Source organism: Numida meleagris, chromosome 2 (assembly GCF_002078875.1).
Source record: "Numida meleagris isolate 19003 breed g44 Domestic line chromosome 2, NumMel1.0, whole genome shotgun sequence".
Lineage (NCBI taxonomy): Eukaryota > Metazoa > Chordata > Aves > Galliformes > Numididae > Numida > Numida meleagris.
The window spans coordinates 95,702,290-95,719,129 of NC_034410.1; the positions used below are offsets into that span (position 1 = coordinate 95,702,290).

Below are 16,840 nucleotides of genomic sequence, written 5' to 3' on the forward strand. Positions count from 1 at the left end.
TCATTTAAATGTCTAATCTGAGAATCCTCTGGCATGGTTGTTCCGGTAGTTTCCACAAAAATGCCTTTATTTCATTATAGTATTTAGCATCTTACAGTGTTTAAATTAACTGCAGTAACAGTTATAAATGAAATTTCAGACATTTTGAGTGGATGTGAGGGATGTGAGGAGGACATCATTAAGGACAGCTCCAGCCGATTTGTCCAGTTGGGCATTATAGAGGCTGTTGTTCTGTTGCGCACAGGTCAGAATTGTCTTTACTGAGTGGTGTCCAGCTGCCATAAGCAGGGAACCATCTCTTTGTCATTCTCTGCCATTGTCACACGTTTCTGCAGAAGTTTAGGAGGTGTCCTAGGTACAGCAGTGAGCATTTTGAGGTATTTATTTAGATATTAGTTTGCAGTTGGGGCTGTTGGTATCTGACAAAAAGATAATTTTGCTTCTTTGCTGCATCTGTGCAACGTAGCTCTGATTAGACTTTAATTGAGCCATGAATTAAAAGATGCATTTTAAATTGTTCATTACAGAGGGAGTTAGTTTGAGTGAAGAGATAGATCTAACATGGACAGGGAAGATAAAAGCTTCCCTTTGGTGTCTTTCCCACCAGCATCTTTTCAGGAGCAGAAGAGGAGAAGGGGGATTCTGCCCTTGGTGCTCCCATTCCTGGCTTGTTGGCTTAAGCAACCAGTAAACATCCACTTGCTTTGCCACCAGCTTCCTCTGCATCCTGTGAAAATCACTTAGGCAAACGTTATTTTCCTCCTTTTCCAATCGAATAGGAATGCTGATACTAATTACACTCTGATGGCGTTAAGTCAGTGCATAGAGTGCCCTGAGGTGAAAGGCTCAGAGCCATGTATTATTTATTTCCTAGTGTGATGCGCGGAGAGTTGTTCCCCAAGGCTGAAAGTGAGATTATCAGCATACAAAATGACTGTTCTGATGGTAATAACTCTCAACTTAAGCTATCAACTTTGACATCTGATGAACAGTAACCTGGGGATGAGAGACTTAGCATTTCATTAAGAACCTGCAAACCATGCTGGCCTTGAAGAATAGCTCGGTCTTTAAACAGAGGAAATCAATCACATCACTTAAATTAAGCTTCTCCTTACCATAAAACATCTAATCACCACTTAATATAAATCTTTTTCATTTTAATTTTACTGTACTGTTTCTAGGAAGATGACACGTTGCATGGTTTAGCAGCTTGGTTTTCTGTGGCAGACAGTATGAAGTTCCCGCTAAGGAAGCTTATTGTGTGGGTGTGGGGAACACTGCGTGTCTGGGGTAGGATACCTCCAGAAAAGGTCCCCAAGAAAGCAATGAAATGAGGCAGAGGGATTCTGCATCAAATTTCTTGTAAGGGAAAGGATGAGTCTTCAATGGAAGGCTGTCACTTCCTCAGCCTATACACTGGGCACATCCCAGGTCAGCAGAGCTGGTGTGGAAGCTGCGCGGCGTTGGTGAGGTTTAGTTAGGGTTCACTCAGGTGACCACATGGGAATTTAACCCCATTTTTTCTGACTGCAGCATTCCTTCTAGTTAGCAAACACATATGATTTGACAAAACAGAGCTGTGTCTTTACATGTGTTGTATCTCTCCTAAAGAAAGTCAAGCCATCTGGTTCTTTAAAAAAAAGAAAAAGTGTTGAAATTTGGGACATCTAGTCTAAAGAATAAAGTATTATAGGAATTTCTGTCAAACTGAAGAATGAGACTGATAGTCAGGTACTGTTTAGTAATGGAAGGTGCCAGAAATATGTGTGGCATGGGATGTTCTCTCATCCCTGATAGGGTGCTTGGACACTGTGCTATATAAATACTGAACCTGACAAATGGGTTTCATAAGTAAATCCATACCATTATTCCCAGCTTACAGTTTACACATTCTTCAGATGATACGAAAATCTCTGTTGCCTTGTTGTATATCCTGTACATGTAGTGAATTGCTGTCTCCTGTGATGAGCTGTATATGGTCTTACCTCCTAAATGAGGTATGTGAGGAAGAAATGTCTGTCTCTTCAGAAAAATACAAGTGAATGAGAACATTTTGCACACAGCCTCTTGCCTGGTCTCTATCTGTACTTCAGTGCCATAGCACTCTAGTTAATGTACTTTTTAGACATATTGGCTTTACTCTTGGCTAACATTTTAACATGCACATGGAGAGGTAGACATGAAACATGCTCAGAGGTTATCTCTCCAGCTGGGATTTCCACACCAGGGCAACTCTTCGTGGCCAGAACAGCAGAGAAATTTGGTAACCACAAAAAATAAAGGGAGCTTATTTTTCATACATTGCTAAAAGCAGGTCATAGAATCACATAATGGCTTTGGTTGGAAGGGGTCTTAAAGCCCAGCGAGCCCCAACCCCCTGACATGAGCAAGGCTGCCGCCCACCAGCTCAGCTGCCCAGGGCCCCATCCCACCTGGCCTTGAGCACCTCCAGGGATAGGGTACCCACAGCTTCTCTGGGCAGCTGTGCCAGCACCTCACTGCTCTCTGAGTGAAGAATTTCTTCTTAATATGTAACCTAAATCTCTCCTCTTTTAGTTTAAAGCAATTCCCCCTTGTCCTATCACTATCAGACTGTGTAAAAAGTCAGCCTCCCTGCTGTTTATAACCTCCTTTCAAATGCTGGAAACCCGCAGTGTGGTCTCCCCGCAGACTTCTCTTCTCCAGGCTGAACAAGCCCGGCTCCCTCAACCTTTATAACAGAGATGCTCCAGCCCCTTGATCATCCTCATGGCCCTCTTGACCCACTCCCAACAACTCCACATCTTTCTTTTGTTGGAGGCTGGGACTGGATACAGTACTCCAGGTGGGACCTCACTAGGGCAGAGCAGAATGGGACAATCCCTTCCCTCTCCCTGCTGGCCACTCCTCTTTTGATGCCACTCAGTTCCAGTTGGCCTTCCAGGCTGCAAGCACACACTGCTGGATCGCGTCCAGCTTTTTGTCCACCAGGCCCCCAAATCCTTCTCTGAAGGGCTGCTTTCAATGAGTTCTTCTGCCAGTCTGTATGCGCATCTGGCACTGTTGCAACCCAAGTGCAACACCTTGCACTCAGGTGCAATCTTTACTTTCATAGTAGACCTGGGAGATGATAAGGAGATCAAGAAAACCACTTGAGGAGCTGATGCTGAATCTAAGAACTGAGAGTTAGAGACTGTGCAGTGGTTCCCAGAGAGTCGTGGCTCAAATACATGTTCCTAAAAAATGCTGGCACCTTTTTCTCCAAACGAGACACAAGCTTTGTCTGCATTCTCCTATAGCTGTGATTGCAGACTTAATATTTAATTCCATCATTTCAAAATCCTAAGTATTGCTGACTGATGCTGCTGCAACTGTGGTTATTCTGTAGCTATCTGCAAAGCTGAAAAGCTGTGACCTAATAAGTCTTTGCTCGCCTCGGTTCTGCATATGGATTGTTGTGCTGTTAAGACTGGTGGGCTTTTACATCTGGTGCAGATGTAAGAACACTGCAGGCTGTTGTCAGGGTTGTCCTGAGTTTTCAGCTGATCTCATCACATCTGCACAAATGTGAATGCAAGACATAGAAATAAATCTTTTCTTTTTACTTTCTCCTTTCCAGGTCAATGGTGACATTCCACCTCGATTAAAAAAGAGCGCCCATGAAATAATCCTGGATTTCATCCGATCGCGACCTCCATTAAATCCTGTATGTAATCCAACGTATTTCTTTCCTAATGAAAATGTGGCTTTGTAGAGAACGTCTGTGTCCAAGGAATACATTAAGTATAGTTTCTTACATGGGCTTTCAGAAATACTGAATTGTGTATGTAGAATGTGGTCTTTTGAAGAGCAGTGTGTGTGATAACCTTGCACCAACCAGTGGCTGCTCCTGTTGGCAGCCCTTTATCTCTGAGTCTGGAAAAAATACAGTTTTCTTTCCGGTTTCTGTGAGTTTTTCAAGTGAGTGCACATAAAATCATGAAATAAAATGCCACTTTTTTTTTAATTAAAAAAAATAATCCTGACATATACTTTCGAGGAAGCACTGTTTTATGTAAATATAATTGCCTTTATCTCCCAAGGCCTCTGCAAGAAAACTGAAACCTACCCCACCACGGCCACGCAGCCTGCACGAGAGGATACTGGAGGAAATCAAGGCTGAGAGGAAGCTGCGTCCAGTCTCACCTGATGAGATAAGGCGTAGCAGGCTGGGTAAGTGCATTGCTGGTTTTCACCAGCAACATTCACAGGAAACTTTCCACATACGAAGCACCAGTATTGGCAATATCTGTGTAGACATCACTGAAGATAAAAATAACTCTTGTCCTTTCAGAATAAAGAACCAAAAACGCTTTACTAGGGCTGTGTAGCCTTTGTACTAGATTATTTTTTAAAATAGGGTACCGTATGGTTCAGCCTGATCCCATTGTGTTTTTAATGTAAGCATTAGATAAATGGAATGCCATTATATTGCTTGTTGGATATGAGAGTTCATGTTAGATTTGATCAGACTGGAATGGACGTTGGTTCTTCCCAGTGCAATATTCCTTGCATATCTTTAAGTGTTCTTTACATGTCTGTTTTTAATTAATTCTATTCTCTTTGTTTCCTGTTATTAGCATCATCAATTTCCTCACTGTAGTTGAAAATCTGCTTTTATTTGTTTGCTGAAAGAATTTATTTCATTCTGCGATTCTAACATCTGCTTTTATTTCTTTGCTGAAAGCGTTGCTTCTGTTTTAAACCTAAATCTTTTTATAGGCATGTGCTTGCGTATTTTCAGTGGACCAACAATTAAGACTTGCTCTGCAGAGCAGTTCATTTCTGCCGTGTGCATTCAACACCCTTTTATAAAATACAAATACTACACGTTCCAACAACCATCCATTTGCACTACTTCAATGGTTCTGACATTGACAAAAGCATGACAAATGCAGCCTTACCTTGTGACATACTTTACTTTAAAAGCTCGGTATTTAACTGCATTAGTAAAACTGAGCTGGCTGGATTTTTGAAGAGCGAAAGTCGCATCTAATGGTTGAAAAGGCATGAAATAATCCACGTATGCAGAATGTTTGTGCCTGCCACATGTGCTTAAAGGCAGTGATGCAGATTCAAGTGGATTGCAACAACCCATTGTCTCTAGAGAAAAATAGTTTCATTAGTCATTTTGTTGCCTTGTTCTTTGAAGTGCTTGGTAGTTTGGTGAATGCTTGGGTGCAGTTCTAAATGCATGATGTTCTGAATGTTGTTTCTTTGGGACTTCCAGCTTCTGCTTGGATTCAATTAATGTTTGCTGTATCAACCAATATTTCTAATAGCTATAGACATTTTTCCAAAAGTAGGAAGCTTGTAAAAACCATGGAACAATTCTTTGCTTATATTTTAAACATTTAACTTCAGTATTTTACATGTTCTCCATGCCCTGTCAGGGGCAACAAATCTGATTTATTTATTTATACTTTGCAATTTGTTAACAGATATAAAGTACATCAAATCCATTTAGTAAACAGTTTCTAAAGCAATCTTGAATTTTGAAATATTACTGGTTGGGACTTCTGAGTTGATTTCAGTGTTCTCCTCCAGTGAGGACATATCCACCAGTTCTTCCTCTTTTACAAAAGAAGGAATTATTTAAGTTTTGGAACTGTGGCAATATTCTTTAAGTCCCATGAATTGTTTAGATTAAATGTCATATTATTGGAGGTGTAAAAGGGGATGCGTGTGAATTTTACTTTCCAACCATAGTTTTGAAGATTTTATTATTTTAATGTGGGATCATATAAATGCTTAATTTGTTGTTGGCATAGGAAAGAAAAAAAGATGAAGGAACTTGAAAAGAATTGTTTATTTTGTTGTAACATGAGGTTTGGGGTTTTTATCACATTGAAATGATTGTTCTGCCCAAAGTTCCTTTTAGAATAAAATGTGTTCCTGCAGAACTGGGGATGAAATAACGCTAATGACCTTCCATGTGTTACAGATAGATCTGCCATATAGTTTAGGTGGTGGTTAAATGTAATTCAGTGTAGCAAAATGTGAGGCAAAAAGATTTAAGGATTACAAATCTAAGTAGAAACCACAATTTGGGACACTTACACCATCTGGACAGAAATATTTGTTGATATTAAAAAAGAAAGAAAAGGAGCATTAGAGTGAAATATATGTGAGTATATGGTACATTCCACATTTCCCAAAGTTATTTGTTGTTGATCGCTTTATAGCAGACAAGCACATACCCACATTTGAGTACTGGGGGAAGAGGGCTGTACGCTGCAGTTCCTCCTCTGCAGTATCTCTAGACCCGTGGCATAAGCTAACCATAGCCACAGGCTTTGCTCTCTTGCTCTGCACAATACAGGTAAGATCTTCTCCATCGTGAATTGCCATTGAGCAAAGAGAGCAGCTGGAACAAAGTGCCAGCCTCCAAGCCACGTTCATGGGCCACGGCTGGTCCAAGGCCAGCCATGGTTGAGCTAAAACTTCTTTGGGAACGACAATTTAATCCTGGTAGCTGCAGTCACAAAGGGAGACACTGGGGAGAGGAATCTGAGTGAGTTTTCAAATGACATCATCAGAATAAACTATCAAGACAAATGCAGCTTTGAGGTACATGGCTTTTGAACAGAAAGCTTGGATTTATGACTCGAGCAAGTTGAGCTCACGGAGCTTGGAGAAAATTCTGTTTCACACACATTTTATCAACCTTCAGTTAGGACTCAGCATTAGGTGATAAAACCCATATGCTTTAAAATGTATTTGCCTTTATGTTACCTTTGGACAGCAAATTAGATGCTGTTTCTGTGACTGCTGTCTGGGGCTGATGTTGTCTTGGTGATGAACTACAGGAAAAATGCCCTGACTCTTAAGTTTGGCTCAACGTCAGCCACCTACTGTGTTCCCTGCCTAAATTTACACTCGTGAGCAAAGGTTGTCCCAGTGCAACTTTTTTTCAACATGTTTTAATGCTGCAGTATGTGTGGCTGACAGACCCCTTTGTGCTGCCATGCGTGTTTGTCACCCACAAGAATCACAGATAAGCTGATGGCAGTTTTGACGTGTTCTGGTACATTCTTGTAGCTGGGCCTGGCCTGCTTATCTACATCAGTGTACTGAATTTTGGTTTCGGATGAGAATATATTGAGTGCCTACTCCCTGAATGACGCTGTGTAACTTGAAATAGGGGTAGGCTGAGCACAGCAGTGGTTTGTGTGTGTTTGGGGCTGGGACTGCAGTCAGACCAAAGGCCCGGAGGAAGGTTCAGCAGGTGTGCCATGTGATTTCCTTGTACCCAGAGACTGTAATTTCATGTGCGATTTTTTGTTACTAAGCTGGCAAGGAACAAAGCTAGTGGTTACATAACGTTCCAGAAATAAAGAACATCTGACCATTTCTTATCAAGGAATAAAATGGCTAGAGGCCCCGAGAGAAGAGAATAATATGGATATGTTTTAAAGGCTAAATCCACTTAAGGTTTTTTAAAAGGACAAAAATCAGCACAAATCACACTGTTAGACTTTTTTTTTTTTTCTTTCCTATTCAAGGAAACATCTGCTCAAGCTGAACTTAGATGTCTCACTTTATTAGTTTAATTATAATCATTGGAGATTATGCTCAAAAAAATTAGAAATATTTATTTCAGGTCACTGAAACCTGTGTGAAATGTGGCTTTGTACTTTCAGCTTTTTTCAGTTCTTTCTTTCTCTCCTGTCTTACTTTTTCCCTCTCCTTTCTTTCTTTCATAGCATTTTGGTTGAAAATACTGTGGTATTAAGATACTTGCTTCTTGTTTTGGTATGTGATTTACTGATTCAAAAAATCCGGTTCTACAGCTATACAAGTATCCTTATTCTTGGTCTGTTTGCAAGTCCCTTAATGTTGCTTAAGTTTTCAGACTTGAAGCTTTACTACAGTAAAGCAATAGCATCTGATACATTTTGGATTTAGGCAACAGAATCCAAAATGCCTCAAGTGGAATTAAATCTTTGCATTATCCCTCTGCTTTTCTAACAGCTGAATGGTTTTCTTTTTGTTGTTTTTATTTCTTTTTTACAGCAGTGCGGCCACTTAGCATGTCTTACAGTTTTGACTTGTCAGGTAAAAGGTGCAGCAACACCTGACGTGGTCATTGTGCTTATTGTGAAATTTGTTCCATCTGTTTGTTGAATTCCCATTTAAGAAAGAAACTTGAAGGGATTCTTCCAAGATATGGTCAGTGAAAATAAAAATTAAGTATTTGTGTTAATACCTACATTTTCCCTGCCACAAAAATATACCTAGGTGCAGGAAACAGCTGTATTTCATCTGAAGTAGAGTGCTGGTGTTCTATTTAAATAAATAACCCTCCTAAGGTAGCCTGGAGGTATTCCAGATTCTAAAAAGAATACACTGTCACCTTCAAGTCTGGATTGCTTATTATTTATTAATCTGACCTTGGTGTCTTTACGAGCACTTTTTGACTAGACTGTTTTTTGCAAGACTTCATTTCTCACAAGTATCCAAAAACTAGTTTTGAACTCTTCTGCCTTTCTAGATTTAATGAAATACACCACTAATCTGGAAAGGAACTGTCAATTGTACTGAGTATCTTTAAGTAAATATTTTGCAAATTATGAAATCAAAGATGTTCACTCAAAAGAGATTAAACCTTCCTATTTGCTGGTTAACAAAGTAAGTTGAAAAGGTTTGCTGGTAACAGCTGACATAGAGGAATTCAATAGCTGATCCTTCATTGACCATCTAATACCAAATATAAAGGCTCTTCTTAGCAGGCCATTAGTTAGGGCATGGAGTGGCTGTACAAACATGTTCTGCTTCAGAGACAGCAACTTCTGAGAGAGTTTGTGCCTGCTAGCTGTACAATAAATTTGGTCCTCCCTCTTGTGCCCTAACTTTCCAGGATGCTGAAGCCCAAATCACAGAATTACAGAATTGCAGGGGCTGGAAGGGACCTCTAGAGATTGTCTAGGCCAACCCCCCTGCAAAGCAAGCTCCCTAGACCAGGTTGCACAGATAGGCATCCAGGCAAGTCTGGAACCTCTCCAGAGAAGACGACAAATGCTATCATTGAGGCTATCGGTTTTCTACATTAGCCTCAAAGATTTGTTCACTGAGGAGGTCTTCTATGCTAGCTCTTCGCTCATTTCCCCTGGGTGTCTCCTGAAAAAAATACCAAATAAATCCATGCACTTGTTTTGTGAAGAAGCAACAGCAGCTATGTCCTTCACCCACCTCCTTCCATTTGCACACAGAAACATATCATCCAGGGCTTCTGCAGAGCATTGTTCCTCTGTTTTTCAACCCATCCTCTAACCTCTCTTTCCCTTAGAAAGGCATAATCTGATTGAAATGATACACAAAAATGAAGTTACTTGATTACCACGATACAATTAAATACAATAGCTTTGTAATATAGGAGTCAAGCCCACAAGTGAATCTCTGAATGTGGTTCCATGTCATGGCTGAGCCAAGCAAACAGCTTGCCATTGCCAAGGGAGAGGAGTGGGGTCTTTCTCCTTCCTCTCCCCCCCAAGCATGCCATTTCCCCTTCCTCCTCTGTGCTCATTTATTCAGAAGATAAACCGATTCAACTCATATAAACTAGACACAAATACTCGTATTTTTGCAATGTTGGCTTTCTGCTATTTCAGTGTTTTAAACCTGCTTGCTATCTGATCACAGAGCTGGCTGAGAGCAGATAATGAGCATGGGTGGATGGGAGGAAGGAACAGGCTTTCCCTGTCACAGGTGGTAGCAAGCTGTTAATCCAGCTCAGGCCTTTTGTGAAACCCTGTGCTGACAGTGTATTGTACAGCTACTGCGGCTGTCTGGTGGGCTCCAAATTATGCATTCGCTCGGTGTCATGCTTTACTCTGCTGAAAGCTGAAGTGTCCCCCAGGGGCAGATAACAGCATGAACAGTCAAACTCCCGGTTGCAGAAAGTGCTCTTACATTCAGATATGCCTGTAAATTGTAAGTTCCATCAGTTTTAAGACTATAAAACTGAATGTGCCAGTCACCAATGGAAGAGAAATTTCATATCCGTCCTTCTTCACATATCTGCTTCTTCTTTTGCCTTTTATTTCTAAGAATCCCAAGGCATCCACATTTGTTTAAATCCAAAAAATAGTTCTTTAATGCTCCATTCATAATCAATTCATTATCATTATATTTTTACTTTGGAGAAGTAACTGCATAGCAAACTATACTGTACTTGGAATTGCACTTTTTGACTGACCACTGAAGAACTCTTCTTGTTTTCTTTATCCATCTTCTAAATGTGATTGGGTTGGTTTTTTTGGTTGTTTTTTTTTTCCAAGTCATGTGGTTCTCAGCAAGTAGCGTCATATTGCGTGACTGCGTGATCTGATAAATCACCTTTAGGAGTTAGTTCAGGATGATTAAAACCTCCCAGTTAGCTGGATGTGAGGCACCAGATGAGCAGTACAAATGAATTTGATGGGTTGGAATGTAAGCAGTAAGCAGATAACCAGGAGTTTTGAGTGTTGTTAATTAGTATGCTTTTTTTTTTTTTTCCCCATTATTTTGGAGATGGGGAAACTAGATTGTGCTTTCATTCTCTGGTCACTGTTACCACATACTTGCTCTTTCACGGCTTTCATTGCTCTCTGCTTGATGGAATTGCTGTCACAAAAACACAAACCTGCTGAAAATCAGGATTGTTTTCTTCTAAGTGCTAACATACAGGCTTAGGGCTTTGTTACACTTACTGTGTACGACTCTCTGGCACCAAGCTGGTGAAGTTGACCTGTCACACTGCCCAGCTATCTCCCTGCCACTGTCAGCCTGAGGAGAGGAGCACACATTCCCGCTAGTGAGCAGAGGGAGCAAGCACATATGATGACAGTCATCTGAGATGTACTCCAGTATTGGCTAGGGACCAGGGCAGGCAGTGGCTGCTTCCTCTTATAGAAAAATAACTTAAAAGCATCTTTATTTCTATGGACTGCATTGAATATGGCTCAGAAGACCAGTCACTCATTCCCTTAACACTCAAGTTCTTACCTCAAAGCTGTGTATGCTCCCACTTTGAAGATATTAGTTATGCAACAGTTTGCTCGTTTGGGAACAGGAGAGAAGAGAGTGAAGAAAAAGGAAACTGAAGCATTTAAACCCAAACTTCACATGGTTTCCAGCTCCGTGAGTTAATTTGCATTACTGTTGGTTTTACACAATCTATGCCTCAGACCTTTCTTGGTGGAGGAGAGAACTCCACCAAGTCCCAGTAATCTCTTAATTTAGGTAATACAGTAATGAGTGTGATGCAAATGCCAGCAAAAGGGTGACTGCTTAGTATAGATTTATTAGTTCTTATGTCCTGGACTTCACCAGCCCAGTCCATTAAAAGGAGCAGCACACCTCTGTTACTTTTATTCATTATATAATATTTCCCAGTATATTAACACAGAATCACAAAATTGCAGAGTTTGGAAGAGACCTTTCGAGATCATCGAGTCCAACCCCCCTTCTATAGCAGGTACCTTACAGTAGGTTGCACAGGAAGGCATCCAGATGGGTCTTGAATATCTCCAGAGAAGGAGACTCCACAACCTCTCTGGGCAGCCTGTTCCAGTGTGCTGTCACCCTTACCGTAAAGAAGTTCTTCTGCATATTTGTGTGGAACTCCCTATGTTCCAGTTTTTGGCCATTGCTCCTCGTCCTGTCACTGCACACCACTGAAAAGAATCTGGCCTCGTCCAACTGCTTCCTGCACTTTAGATATTAATAAACATTGATCAGACCCCCTCTCAGTCTTCTGTTCTAGTGAACAGCCCCAGGTCTCTCAGCCTTTCCTCATACAGGAGGAGATATTCCAGGCCCTTCATCATCTTTGTCGCCCTCCACTGGACTTCTTCTAGGAGATCCCTGTTGTTTTTTTTAATGGAGGAGCCCAGAATTGGACACAGGGCATCAGATGTGGCCTCAGCAGGGCAGAGCAGAGGGGCAGGATCGCCTCCCCTGACCTGCTGGCCACGCTCTTTTTAATGCACCCCAGGATGCCATTGGCCTTCTTGGCCACAAGGGCACACTGCTGACTCATGGCCAACCTGCTGTCCACCAGGACCCCCATGGCCCTCTCTGCAGAGCTCCTCTCCAGCAGGTCATCCCCTAACCTGTACTGCTGCACGTGGTTATTTCTCCCAGGTGCAGGACTCTACACTTGCTTTTGTTGAACCTCATCAGATTCCTCCCTGCCCAACTCTCCAGTCTGTCCAGGTCTTGCTGAATGGCACACAACCTTCTGGTGTGTCAGCCACTCCTCCCAGCTTTGTATCATCAGCAAACTTGCTGAGGGTGGACTCTATCCCATTATCCAGGTCATTGAAGTTGAACAAGACCAGACCCAGCACCAGCCCCTGGGGAACACCGCTCGTTACAGGCCTCCAACCAGACTGCCACTGATCACAACAATCAGTTCTGCCAGTCAGCCAGTTCTCAACCCACCTCACCATGCACCGTCATAACTAGCAGAATGTAAACAAGTGTTAATTCTGCATCCATTTTAGTCTTCTTTCAAACTCAGTGTAAAAATGGTAAGGTTGCAGAGCACATTTGCTGTATAGAATCAAATTCAAGTTTCTGTTGTCATTATTTTCCAAGGAGAACTGGTTAGGAGCAGACAGCATGGTTGTATGACTGCTATAGTTTGTGTGTAATCTGTGGCCTGCTTATTCTTTGCTTCATAAGAGACACAATCATAATGTAAATCAAGGCAAATTTCATATTATGCTAGGGCGTTTTTTCTTTCCCTTCTTAAAAGGCTAGTTAGGGAAGGCTGACACAAAGACAAAGATAAAGTAGTCAAGTCTAAGACTTGATGTTGCAACATTTCCTGTTGTAACGATAGCTTAGAAGAATCTCTGAAGAAGCCAAACATTAATCCAATTTGCAGGTACTGTTCATTGTACTCACTGACTGAAAATGTGGGGAAATGATGCACTCCCAGTGGGTCTGATTCTCCAATAAATTCTGAATTCCAGGCTGTTACTCACATGAGTTTTCGTTGCTTGTTTTTTAATGTCAGTTGAATCGTCTTCAAAACATTTAGATATTCTATAAACTAGTGATTGTCAAACTGCTATTCATTTTAAATGGGCAAATTTATTTTTTGCCTCAGTGAATTTTCCATGAATTTCTTCTGCCATACTCGTTTTTATAAGCGCCTGTCTATTCATTGTTTCTGACTTATTTATCCTAAATAGTTTTATCTTGTTTGTGGTGATATATGCTTATTTGCCACACAATAAGGTTTCTGCTGCCTCAGTGCTTCACTAAAAAAGCTCATACAAAGTCATGATATTTTTTTCTGTGTTAGCTAACAAATTCTGTTTTTAACTTTAGAATAAGTTAATTTTGTTGAAATCTGATGGATGAAGCTAAAGTTTTGTGATCTTTCCTTTAAATTATGATAATCCATCTTTTCATGTATATCCAGTGCTATAAGTGCAGGAGTGAACTGCACGTACAGTACAGAACTGAACTCAAGCACTGTTGCCCAAAAAATTTTTGTAAGTGGATGTTTGTTTGTTTTTTTTTAGTTTTACCTTTTGAGGTTTTTATTCTTTAGTGCTTGCAAATTGTAAAAACACTCTCCGTTTTTTATGGTGATAAATGATATTTCCTACTGAAGAGCCCTTCAAAACAAATTCTCTGGCTGTCTTATAGGTTCACTTAGATCTTCTTTGGTATTTCAAGAAGACAAAAGCAGTGTGTTTCTAAACAACTCATACATATGAGAGCAGAAATAAAAATGTTTTTAGGCTGTGTAGATAGTGATTGACTACATAAATTACCTCTAAAATTGATCAGAAATTTCGGTTTCTGGAGCCTAAATTCTTAGCAAACAAACCAAGCAAACAAACATAAAATAACAACAGAGAACATTTCATGTCATGGACCCCGAATATCCAGTTCTCTAATATCACATCCTGTCATGCTAGGCTATGTCTGGTGGATGATGCCTCCTAGTTCCTTTCCCCAGCTCAATTGCATGTTTTCTTTTTTGGAAGGAGGGCAGTAATGTTGTCACCTTTGGCCACTGTGTTCCTGGTGCTGGGGCTGCTGCTTCGGCTGGTCTGTTCAGGAACCGCCCTGTGTGATCAAAAGACAAATCAAAGGTTTTTCTCTTGTTCATTTGGGAAAACCCCAAGCTTCTTCAGTCAACTGCTTGCCAGCTAGTTATGAGGTCTCATGAAGTGGTGTTGGCAGCAGGGAGGAGAGGCAGTTTGGTTTTCGTTTTCCTGCTGTCACTTTCTGGAATTGCACGAAGCGATTTTTACAGCAGGAATGTATTTGATGTGGAGGACACCCATGCTGTACTCGCAAAAATCTAGGAGGAGAGAAAAATATGACCTAGAAGCCATAAAGCTAGTCAGGACAGCCATTAGCAAAGCCTTTGAAGATAGGAACTAAGGGTTAGAGAGTCTAAGTCTTTGATTGCAACTCTTTGTAGGGAGGACCTGAAGGCAGTAATAATACTGTAATACACAGATTCACAGGCTTGGAATGTCACCATGGCTTTAATAGCCCAAATAATCCTCTTTTCTTGCATTCCCAGTTGAAGATATGATTTATTGAGGAACTGTAATATGTCTTCTGCCCTTTCCGTCTGTTTTCAGTATTTAACAGTGACATAATCAATTATTTTAAACACATATTCATTTAACTTATTCTTTTTATTATTCCTTTAAATAGCTGCTCTGGTGAGAATGTTGTAAAACTGACTTAGTACAGCAACTAAGGCTTTGTCTATACCATGTAGTTTTAAATTAACTTTTGCAAGAACAGCTTTTATCAATACAAATTGTGTTGTGGCAGCAGTGACCATCTCTGTTTAAACCAGAGCAATGCTGCAAGTGACTCCAAATGGTGTGTGAGTACTTGCATTGTTGGCAGTGGGAATATTTGGACTATATCATTCCTCTGCCGTAGTCCTCCTGGTAACCTAAGGTACGAGTCATTTGACCTTCCCTGCCTCTCATCACCCTGTGTAAAAACGGGAATAATAGCACTTCATTACCCTAACCCTAAAATACCTGGAGGTACTTTGTTATTACAAGACTGGGGAAGGAGTCATGTAATTACATGGGTAGAAGAACGCATTTGTAGAAAGACCAGATGCTTAGGCATACATGCAAATGGGAGATTAAAAGCTTCTCTTCGTTCTCCCTCCAATGTAATTTTCTTCAGATCAGAAAACTGCACTTTGTACTTTTACAGGGATAAAGCTGAATTATCAGACCAAACTCTAAGCTCCCCTAAAATATCAAAGCCTAGGTCATTATCTTAACATCTAAGCTAAGCTAGGCTAAGCATGGCAGACCCTGGGCTTAAATTGCCAGAGATGCATCCTCATTGCACACGGCCAGAAACCCTGAGTAATTTATTTGGTGGAGCTGCATCCTTGTAAAACACATGCAGATGAAAACAGAACAGCAGCTTCATGTTTCTGCTGTTACATGAAGATTTAGCTTCACAGACATATTTTTAATACAAATGACCACGCAGACCTACAAACTGTGCATATTTTTGATGAGTGCTAGTTATTTAGCTCATTCTCATTTCACTTCTGTGTACTGCAGAACAAGGTGTAATTCTGTCCTCGCAGGAATAACTAGATTTACTCCATGCTAAACCTCATAATTTTTGTGTGGTGTTACCTTCACTGGAAACCCACTTGTCCAGATACGACTGTACCGTCTTCTGATACTTAGTTAATTAGAGACCCTAAGTTGAAGGAAGAATACTTCTGTTTTCAACACAGGAATTATTTTTTAAAGTCGATGGGGGTTAGTCTGAGGTATTCTTTTAGTATTTTGCACTGCTGCTTTTCCCACTGCTTTCATTCCTTCATGTTGCTTTTGTACCATAAGCCATTGCCTGTAGTTGTCAGCAAGGTATTGCTGAAGTAGAACAATTGCACATGTAGTACCATCACAGTATTTTTTTTTCCTTTTGTGTGTGTGGCCTTTACAGTAAGATTTGAGGAGGCAAAGTAGATTGTAGGGCACAAGGTCCAAGCACCAACTGCTCTGTTTCTTTCGCTAGATGTCTCTGCGCCAGAGGCTGAAAGGAAATCAGCGGATGCCTCAGTAGCAAATGGCGGCCTGGCATCGCGGGGGAAGCAGAACGGGGCCACGCAAGTGACAGTGCAGCGGAAAAGACTCCTGAAGGCTCCCACGTTGGCTGAACTTGACAGCTCAGATTCAGAGGTAAAGCATCAGGACGGACCCTGCTTCTTGTTTGTCAGAACTTTGTCCTATTCCTTAATTGGCTGAACCGATTGGCTAAGTGTCTGTGTGGATTGCAATGCGAATTTTCTGTGGCTGCTTCAGAAATAACAAGAAATCTCAGAAATTAGAACATTCTTTAAAAAGTTATGTGATGATTTTGTCCTTAATCCCAATATTTACTTTTCTTTAGTGCCCACTATCTGTCCATAGTGTATGTTTAGCAGTTATGCTTTTGGGAATTAAAACAATTGTTTTTTGCCCTTCTGGCACCCGTGCAGGAGCTGTCATTAAAGACCTCAGATGTGAGCCCAGCCCTACCATACCAGCTGTTAAATAAAGAGAATCAGCTCTGCCAGAGAGGTTGCAGTTCAGCGCAAATTCAGTGGGTTAGGCTGTTATGTAGGCTTAGGAAGTAACACCCAGCAATTGCTCACAGATAGAGATAAGCAAATACCACTTAGATGGGGAAGCAACTTTGAACCCACTCTCTCTCAAACAGAGAATTAAAGATTTTTAGAAAGCATTAAAAGGAGAAAGGATTAAAAAATCTCTCTAGCTTAAAAGCCACATTGAGTATAGCCTTCAAGGAGCACCAACATTACATTGTC

At 40.9% G+C, this 16,840-nt stretch overlaps 1 protein-coding gene across 3 annotated transcripts in view; it reads left to right on the plus strand.

Annotated features, from left to right (window-relative positions):
* Positions 1–16,840, plus strand: part of SPIRE1 (spire type actin nucleation factor 1) — a 125,564-nt gene that overhangs the window by 90,703 nt on the left and 18,021 nt on the right. For all 3 annotated transcript variants that reach the window (XM_021385583.1, XM_021385582.1, XM_021385584.1), the window contains exons 7-9: positions 3,599–3,685; positions 4,062–4,191; positions 16,048–16,211. In XM_021385583.1, coding sequence (XP_021241258.1) covers positions 3,599–3,685; positions 4,062–4,191; positions 16,048–16,211 — 381 coding nt within the window. The remainder of the gene's footprint in view (positions 1–3,598; positions 3,686–4,061; positions 4,192–16,047; positions 16,212–16,840) is intronic.